Source organism: Cystoisospora suis, assembly GCF_002600585.1.
Source record: "Cystoisospora suis strain Wien I chromosome Unknown contig_10249, whole genome shotgun sequence".
Lineage (NCBI taxonomy): Eukaryota > Apicomplexa > Conoidasida > Eucoccidiorida > Sarcocystidae > Cystoisospora > Cystoisospora suis.
In genome coordinates this window covers 1,152-11,205 of record NW_027163022.1, presented here as the reverse complement: position 1 = coordinate 11,205, position 10,054 = coordinate 1,152, and the positions used below count along the sequence as shown (strand labels likewise).

The window sequence follows — 10,054 nt, the reverse complement described above, 5'->3', positions numbered from 1 at the left end:
AACAGGCTGCAGCTTCTTGCAGTAGCCGCACCAGGGCGCGTACACCTCCAGCAACACGTCCTGAGAGATCAGCACAGATCCGCAGTATCGGTGTGGCCTCGCCGGTTTAACAGTCTATGGAGAAGAAAGCCTTCGGCGCGTTGCACCCCTGGCTTGAAGTTCCTGAGATGTCCTGACCGGGGACAGTAGGGTGGTGCTGTTCGACCGGCCTCGGTACCCGTGGCTCACTGAGCACGCGTTTAGCAGCTACGAGTGGCATCAGGACGAGGTGGACGAAATGTCCTCTTGCTCATGGAGCGTCAACAATGGAACGGGATGAACTACTTGTACAAGAAAGGAATTACCGTTTGAGGCTCGCACAAATGAAACTCTCCTGTGGCTCAATGGTACGCCAAAAAAGAAGCAACATCTCAACGGCGCAGTTGGCCTCGCGGGTCCACTGTGGTGTGGACTTGGGACGCCGTCACTGTTGATGCTAGTAACACGCGGAAAAGATTTCACGCACTGCAGCTGGGTGCAGAACACCCGCTATTTTACTGGCCACTGGCGGGGCCCACCCTCGACCACGCATTGAGGCAAACGACACTTACGTGGACTTCTCCACTACATTTACCTAACAGCCGCAGGCAGATCCAATCCTACCTTGTCGGCGTTGAGGACAAGACGCTCGAAAGTGGTCGAATCAACAGCTTTTGCAGCACCTGAGCCGGCGGGAAATGGGATCTCTGCCGGCACACCGTCGATCTTAAGAGGCGCCTTCGTGGCGTGCTTCTGTACAAAGTCGTAGAGCCCTCTCACTGTTCGAGGTCCGACGAAGGGAAGCGGTGTCCGGGAGCCAGCCTTGATGAACCAGATAGTCGGGTAGCCGGTCCATGTGAACTGTTTGTAAGGCAGGGAGTTCTCGGCTCCATTCATTTTTGCGACTGTTAGTGAGCCAGATGCGTGGGAGGACGCGACCAGTCGCGCGAATTCTTCGTACACCGGTTTGAGGCTCTTGCAGTGGCCGCACCAAGGAGCGTAGACCTCCAAGAGTACATCCTGAGTTAACAGTCACGCAATCGGCACAAGAATAAACTCGCATTACTCATCCCCGCCACCAAAAAAGCAAAATTTGTTTTCTGTTCTAGCGGCGAAGAGGAGAAAGGGCTACATGCCCTGTAGCTGTGTCTTTTCACGGGAGACTTGGATACGCAGTAGTGGCCGCGGACACCTCGAGGAGCACACCGGACTCGGTGACCAGACAAAGCACCAATCAACCTTTTCTCAGTGTGATGACAGCCGACATTCTATTTCAGTATGCCAACGCTCGGAGGACTGTCCCTCATACGCATATGCAGAGCCACGCTCATACCCGGCCTCCGTTGAGAACCATCTCATCGAAGTTGTTTGCCACAACAATTTTGACGGGTTTGTTGTTGTCTTTGGGAATTGGCTGTGACATGGTCTCCGGCAGATCTTCCGGGACTTCAAGTCTGTACTCTGGCGCCACGTGATCGTTAACAAACTGGACGGTGTTGAAACCAGTTAGCACCACATCTTTCATGGTTTCAGCACTATCACCTTCAATCTTTTGCCCGTTTTTTAAGTACAGCAACCGAGGATTCCCACGGTAGTTGCAGAACGAGAAAAGAGGCGGATAGTGGTTTAGATGGCCATCGCAGATAGCGAATGCTGCAGGAATCCTCTTTTCTATGAATAGTCGCGCTGTCTTCAAGAACTTAGGCATATACGAGGAACTCCGATTGCAGAAGGAGGAGTACGACAGAAGAACCACGTCCTGAAGAAGACAACAGTGCAGTCCCACAGAAACAAAATCCCGGACCTCCGTTGCCCGCTTCCATGTCTTCTCAAACGCAAAGCAGCGCCAGGCGTGTGCACACTTATCCAAACGAGGCAGGAAATACATACACGCACACCCGGGCTGCCGACTGACTAACGTACGAATATTTCTGCACTACGCGGTAGTCAGATCTACACGTACACCGCAGTGCTTTGTTGTACGGGCGGAGATGGACATTTGCCCCTGGAGAACGCTGATTCTTGCTTAGCCGCCACGAGGGGGCTGCATTCTTAACCTTCGTTTAGCGGGACGCTGCTAAGGCGTCGGGAGAACGTCGCAACACCAAGTACGCAATCGCCGGTTTTCTCTGAGCGGGCGATTGTCTCCCTCCCCAACACATGCGACAGGAACACAGAGATCTCAAAGAGAAGTTTAATCTGTCGAGTTTCTCGTTATGCTAAGCAGCCTTCAGATGCCGCTTTGATGCAACGTCTTACCTGGGACAAAAAACGCGGAATGGCTTCTCATTTGCGGTAGAACAAGAGATTCGCGAGTGTGTAATAGTCTACAACAGGGCCCCGCACATCGGACATACCATCCACCGGAAAGCCGGTGCTAACCGAAGCTAAGAAAAACCAACGCAACCTACTCAAGCCACTTCTCCGTGCCTGACTGGTAAAGTGACTTACTTGCCCCGCTTCTCCAAGCGTCGCGACGGTGCTGGGATAAACGGACCTCAAGGGATACGGGAGAGCCTTTGTTTCCTGAGGCGGTGCTGCCGGGCAGGCGCACGTGGCCTCTTTTGCGGGCGGCTCTACGCGCACCATGTCCGGTGTAACTGTAGGGACTCCTTTTTGCCGTGAAGCGTACTGGGCCAGTGCTCGGTAGTAGTAACAAAAAATCCTATCCGGAGTCAGATTCTCACGAGCGTAGGTTTGGGCTGGAGAGGCAAACGAAACAGACACTCGAGTGCGTTCTTCGGAAAGCACGAACACGTCCAAGAAGTCACGGCGTACTCTGCGCCGGCTGCTCGACCGGTCGCCTTGATCAGGTTGCGACAGGGTTAGCTGGAACATTCATGGAATGACTGCAACAGTACTCCGGCGCCCGAGACATGGAGCGCCGCGTCATGTATGAGGGAGCGTAGAGGTTCTGCCAGAGAGGCTTTGTGTCTCGAGGCGCGTAGGGCGAAAGAGAATTGTTTACAGTTACCAGGAACAGCTTTTCATTTAGAGCTACAGCAGGTGTCGCTAACCTCTGAGAAAACAAGCAAGAGGAGCCTGGTAAAAGGAAGTTCAGCCAACAGATTTGGTCTCGATTCCGCCCGCAACCACGCGCTGGGGCGCCCGTGTGCATCCGCCGCTGTAAGAGTTTCTTCTCGCCTCCATCAGGGTGAGACTTGTTCAAAAGAGTTCTCCGGAGTTTGCGACCGCAAGTGGTATTTCCGCGCCGATTAAGAGAGGGTGACCCTGGATGTCCTAGTAAATGGATCACGATATGAAGGGGCAGCACTTTTTCAGTTTCTCTGAAAGCTGAGTGGTGCAGAAGTCTTCCTTACCGCGGTCGGCAATAGCTTGTGCCTCGTCTGGATGCGCTTCTGCCCACTTCAACCGATCTATAATATCGGAAAGGTCCGACTTGAATGGAATGTAGTGAACCATCGGCTCAATGTCGGCGTAAAACCACTCATAGTACGGCGAGTCGTGTTTGAGAAGAACACTTCCACCTGAACAGTCAACAGCAACGCGTGCACTCATTCAGGACACCACCAGCTCCACTGCCGTGGCGCGCCTCCAAAGAAGTGCTGCCGTGCTGCTCTTCCGCGAAACCTGCAAATCGAGAAGACCTTCGAGCTCAATGACAGCGCGGCTCTACGTGACCCCTGATGACTGCTTTCGTCGCGTCTCGCTCAGGTCTCGGGACGTCCCTGACACTGTGTGGGTCCGCGGTTTACCTCGACTCCTGAGCATAGCTCTTGTGGACAACATTTAATTAGAGTCTTCCTTCCCTGTCCGCTTACACGGACCGGGTACCTGTGGTCCTGCCCCCAGAAATAAACTGACGCAACATAGCCAGGAAGATACTTTTTTGATGGCTTCTTGCCCTCAAAACGCGTCATAACTCTGCTACAGCGCTTACTCATGAAAAGATACGGCGTCCGGTACGCGGCGACACTGCCGTCGACAAGAAGTTGATACTTGTAATCCCTGAACCTCTCGAGAGGCACGCGTGACTTCGATCCGCCTCCGAGTTTCTTTTCAGCGTCTGCGTGCGCATCGTTTTCCCAACTCGTGATAGCTACATCCAAAAGATCAGGATGTTCTTTGGCAAGCAGCGCTAGTTTCACCCTGATCAAATTGCTGTCCCGCCCTCGGAAAATGGCCTTCTGAATGCGCCCGGACAACGGCGCAGACGTGTCCTCCTGAAGATAGCAACGAGCATGTGTTTAACAGGCGTGTCAATAACCAGCGCTCGAGAAACGGTTGCTGTCGTAGAGTTACCCTTACGGACCCAGTGTGCGGTGCGTGGGGCGTTTGCGTCTTCCAGCTTTCACGATGACTGGACGCGCAAACGCATTTAAAACAACGCCGAAAACACGGGCTGACAGAAAAAGGTACGGCCACCATTCCAAAGAAGCGCACCGGTACGCGGAAGCAAGTCGAATGTACGAAGAAGGCAGTGCTGAGAGAGTAATTTCTCCATCCGAACGGACAAGACGGGCAGCGCGCGAAAAAGCGTAGCTGCTGACCCCATGAGACATGTGGTGTCCGCTTACACCCGGAGAACAGGGAAAGTCCACATCGACACCAAGCATCTGGTAGGGTACCTTGCGGGCCGCGGGTACAAAGGTAATGACAGTACGGCCGAACTGGATCGTGTCAGCAGTGAGACCGGCAACGCGCCAAAAGTATTCCTGCACTGTTCAAGTGGAGCAACGGAGAGCACGTAGTGAAAGGACCAGACAGATCGCCTGGAGAAAGAATGGAAGCACGCAAGGTCAGATCCTCCAGTCAGCCCTCTAGACTCACTTGAATGCTTAGAAGGTCGGGAGATGAGCTCTTGGAGAAACCTAGAGTACTGGTCTTAGCCACATCCCACTGCGGCAAAACAATATCAGACGTGTCAGTCGACCCCGACCACGAGAAAACGGGGATCGCTCCTTGTTCAGGTTTCCTTGTTTCCACTGGCCAGTCACCGATGTTCAAGAAAAACTCGACGTCTGACAGGAGGAGAAAAGGTGCACGACCACAGTACCAAGTGACAGTCTCTAGAGGAATGAGACGAAATGAAACTCTTGGAGGCCATCTTGCTCGGGCGCGGAGTATATTTCCGTACACGATACGGCGGGCTGCAAGTACGTGAAATATTGGTTTACAGGTACTCCTGCTTGAAGAAGTTGAAACAAGCACATGAACAAGAAAGAGACCGTGACGTTCTCTGACGAGTGACGAAACTGCGTCCACGGGTGATTCCCCCAGCAGGACACTATATCTGGAAACCTCATCAGCAAGCACAGGTCATGGACAATTTGCTAGAGCTTGCCGGTCGTACCTGACTTGTTCGGTCATTCAGAATGTTTACCACAGCTCTGGCTAAAGCGTAACTGAGAGTGCAAAATCTCAACAGCACCCTTTACTCCATCCAAACAATTCCGTGTCCGGCTCCCGGTGAAACCGGTTCCTCATACCGTGATCCGTTCACGCACGTCCGACCCCGCAATATCGGATCAGATGCGCGGCACGAAGTCGTGGCGCCTACATGCGGGCAGCCCGGGCCCCGCAACACCGTCTCTTCCAAAGTCCATAAGTGAAGAAAGTCATCACATTGGCTTCTCTGGTTTCGAAGATGTAGGCCAGAGGCACTCAGCGCGCTGGACCAAACCGGCGATGCAGCCGGCTGCGGTACGACCTATGAGTAAAAACTCGGTCGGCTATGGGAAGTGGGGTATGCCGACGGCGGCCACTGCGAAAACTTTGTAGGGTAGTTTGGGACTCAGGCTGATGGCGTGAAGGAGATACGACGACCGAATGCATTACCAAGTTCCCGACACGTCGCTATCCCCAGAGCTTCGACCCAAGCTTGACATCCGTGGTGCAAAACTCTCCCGCAGAAGCAGTTTAGCAGCGTCTGCCAACCAAGTTTCTTCAGAAATGCCGTCCTATGCCCGCTCTTCGTGCCGACCCCTCTTGCTGTGATGTCTGGTACCTCGCCAGATGGAAAAAGACTGGCTGGGTACAGCTAACTGAGATGCCTACGTTGTACAGCTGCGTGACAGCGTACCGGGGAGTTGCACGGCGTTGGCCAGGTGAATGAGGACAAGATCCGCAAAGAACTGGAACGCTGGAAGAGGCCCGAAATGCCGTCTGAAGATTTGGTTGTCCTTGATCACATAGTGCACTACGGTCCTGAGCGTGTCCGAGCGTGAAAGCGTCGGCCCTTCTTCCCGCAGTCTCTCCAAGTCAATCACTGGGAACTTCTCGAAGTCCTGCAACCACGAAGCGAGACACACAGGCTTTGTCTTCCGACGGAAACGCTATTCTAGAATACGATGTTCTTTTGACATTATTGCACAGTGCTACAAACCGCGGGCAGTGGAACTTCTGCCAACCTCGACGCATACCAGCGGAACCCGTCCTCGTCGGATCTGATGAATATCACATGGAAAAGGTCTCCTTTCTTTACAAGGCCACCGCTCATGCCCTTCCTGACGGGTAGGCGACTGGTTCTGCCCGCCGCTGCTCTTTCCCGTGGGGGACCGCAGCCGAGAAAAGGGGGCAAACAAGGCTAGTTGGCTGCAGTTAGGGAGCTTCAGGCACGTACAAGCCGGCCGGTCAACTTTCATAGTGAAAACCGCTCACGACAGAGTGGAACACGCCGTGTGCGCCGCTATTCTGAGCAATGACAAAACCACTCCCGGTCAACAAGCTCCTTCAAGTGGCAGCTGTGGTGCACACTCTGCAGGCGTGAGACTTGACTGACTTCCCCGTGGGGACCCGCCCAGTAGGTAGTACCGGATCTTGAGAAATTCTGCACGTGTCTCCCTTTTTTTTCGACTGTAGCGTGGGCACACGTACCCCCACACTTAGTGCGGTTGAGAGCGTACATGCGGGATGCTTCACTTTCAGTACGTTGCACCGACAAAGTGTTGGATTCTGGCTCACTCGTTCAAGTTGTGTGAAAGTGTCCGGGCATCCGAGCGCTGCAGTCCATCTGCCTTCTGCTACCGGGCAAGGGCAACTCGGTCCATGCAGGGGCCCTGGAATCTTGACCGTGGTTGGCAGGAAAACCGCCTTGTCGATCTTGCCAACGTATGACAGTCGCGCAATGAGGTCGTGGTTTGCGGGAATATCGTCTCGAAGTCTGTACCGGAGGATGTAGGACCCATCACCCCGATCTACAACCTGGCTTGCAAGTCTGGCGCCCGCCGGCCACAGAGCAGGATTAGTCGACCAGGACACTCTCAGGTCTGATGTTTTCAGATGCGGAGGAGGGTGAGATGACGCCTTGTCTGTCTGGAGAGTCAGATAGATGTAACGAACCGGAACATTAAAACTGGCATTTAACCCTAAACCGGAAAACGAGAAAGAGACGTGAGTTGTTGAGAGAAGTCGATGCCGTGCGAAGTAGTACACAACGCCTAGAACGAGAACAAAGATCGACACTGAAGTGTAACCGAGCGCACGTCGCAGTCTCTTGTAGAGCTGCACTCCTCGAACACCTAACAAAGAAAGCAACCAAGACTCTCCGGGCGGTGGCCTCCGTGGAGGCGGCCCTCCCTCCCCTCCACCGGCCGGAAAAACCTTTCGTCCTGCCATTGATATGACAGCAGAAGCAAGGTTTGCGAGATAGCTACACTTGGAAGCGACACTCCAAAGCAGGGGACGCGCTGGACCAGCTAAGGAATAGCCAGGTACGACACAGCCGTAGACCCCCCCCCAAGCAGGGAAGAAGTACAGAAGAGAAAGACGATCCCGTCGGCTCAAGTCTGCTGGCACCCCGGTAAATGGCGCACGCTGTGCTCCCACGAAAAACAAGCCCTCAAGGGGCCAGGGAAACGCGGAAGCTGAGGACCCGCCCCGGCGTCTGACTCTGACAACGAGACTATTCAAGACAGTGAGAACTGGAGTGACAGAGGTAGGTCCGGGCCACCTTGGGAACCGAGAGAAGTTGGACGATCTGTCTCTATGAGTTCACCACATAGAATGGAGAGCACGCGACGGCAACGGAGGCCAGCAGCGAAAAATATGCCATGTATAAAACAAGGGACGGGACTGTACCGGCCCGTGAAAATCAGGGAGCATCGCTGAGCAGGCCTGGAGCATTTTACGACGAGGAAGGCAATCGTCACGATTTGAACGTCAGCGGGGTCCTCATCGAGAGAGGACGGTAACCCTCCGTTCTGGTGGTGCGCGGGGTTTGGGGAAAGTGGGTCTAGGGCACGTTTCAACAGCCACCGAAACGGCACCCCTCGGAACGGCGGAGCTATGGTTTTCTCTTGAGCGCTCCGTATACGAAGACCTGAACCCGTACTGGCCAAGTGAACGGTCCTGCAGCACGCGTGTCACCAGGGCTTGGACTTGGGGGTCCGGAGGTAACAGCCCTCAAGATGATAGCAGGTATAACAGAACGCACACGCAGCAGATGCTTCTTGTCGCGCGAGTAAAATTAGAATAGCCTCCTGTGACGTCTCTTTGCTAGCACGGCCATACCATTCAAACACTATCAAAGCCATGGAACGGCCGCGAAGGTCGAGCCATTTCTCTCAGCACTGCTGCTTGTAATGCCTTCTCAGGACCCAGCTTTCGCGGGTTCAAGGGACGATGCAGCGAGACGTCAACGTACGTGTCTCCCTAAGTCATCATCATGTCAACGAAGGCGAAGCAGCTGCGTAGTTCGGAACGCAAAGCAGCTACGTAAAGAAACTTGATCTCATCGCGGGTCCCGTTCGCTCCTCGTGCCTGATGTGTCAACGCCCCCCTGGACAGGTGGGAACTTTCACAGGAAAGCCAGAAACACATATCCACCGAAGGGCTGCAACACGACAGAAGGCTAGAGACAGTGAATCACTCGAAGCAACGTTATACCGGGGAGAGGGACCAAGGACTCCACCGGCGCCAAAAAACCGCCAACGCCGCTAGGCTAACAAAGTGCGAGAAACAGGCATCAAGATTGCACGGGAGTGTAGCAAGGCTTCTTTTCTCACGGCTGACGTGTTGCCGGATTCGCTCGACGGAAATCCGGCACTAGACAAGGCCGGTCAGCCAGCCACGTGTCCTGCCCTCAGCGGCGCGGCTGTGCTTTGTTGGCGCTGTGCAGGACCGCAACAGGAGACGCTTCAGATAATCAGCTCACGAGGAGCGACACGTTGCAAGAAACACAGAGGATAGAAATCAACCTGAGGCACAGTCGGCCAGAAGCAGCGGAGTGTTGAGATCGTTTACCAGGTCAAGCGGAAGCGAAGCGAAAGGGACAGGAGAGGACACGTAGCAGGAGCGCGCATGGTGGAGGGGAAGGGTCTTCCTTCCCCCTTCAGCGTTTTTTCTGCTCGTGCATGTTGGACGTCGCTTACTGATAGCCCCCGGAAGTCACTTCCCAGGATGCTGCACAGTGGCGGAGCAAGGTGACCGTGGCACGTACCCCACCCTAGCGTAGCCCTTCCGCGATGCGCAAACCGGCGTTCAGAATCCTTCCCTAGAAAATCGTGGCTCCAGATCCGGGCGGCATGAGCTGTCGTGATGCGGCCTCCCCTGGATCCTCGCGTACCCAGATTCGGGCGAAGTACAGTTTACCTCGGACAGAGTGAGCGCGGAGACGACCGTGGTTATCGCCGACAAACTGAACGTAGTTTCCGTTATGGTTGTTGAGCCCTTTTGCTACTCCACGTCGTACCTGTCCAGACAGGGAGACGCTGCCGAGGTTTGCTCGTCAAAGCATTCCAGCCGTATAGCGGCTCGGCTGCGCGAGGTATGCACACCCTTCTCCGTACTCAAAATCTGTGTGATAGACTTCTCTACGGAAAGGGGGTGCAGGGCGCCCATCCCTACACCCCAGGACCCTAAGATGGAAGTGTGCTGGGGAGCCACTGGTGCCTCGGTCTTTTTGCTTCGGAAACTGTCCCAAGAAACCGTCAGTTGAGCTACAACACCGCCAAAGAAAGGTTTTCTCCAGATCCACTGTATAGTATAGCGTTCTTGCAAATAACATCACGCGTGGATTGCGCCGTAGGAAAACATTAAAGCCACCGTGCGTGTTTCCGCAAGCTGACGGGTGCGG

General features: G+C 54.4%; 1 protein-coding gene across 1 annotated transcript; it reads right to left on the bottom strand.

Moving 5' to 3' along the window:
• Positions 1-609: 609 nt before the first annotated feature.
• Positions 610-9,302, bottom strand: CSUI_011224 (protein disulfide-isomerase domain-containing; the record flags this gene model as incomplete). The annotated part of the gene is made up of 8 exons (XM_068071325.1): positions 6,943-9,302; positions 6,062-6,266; positions 4,810-5,000; positions 3,920-4,202; positions 3,339-3,506; positions 2,470-2,720; positions 1,352-1,777; positions 610-1,038 (listed from the first exon to the last, which is right to left on the bottom strand). The coding sequence occupies exons 1-8, from the start codon at positions 7,594-7,596 to the stop codon at positions 610-612; spliced, it is 2,607 nt and encodes an 868-aa protein (XP_067916699.1). The 5' UTR covers positions 7,597-9,302.
• Positions 9,303-10,054: the final 752 nt, after the last annotated feature.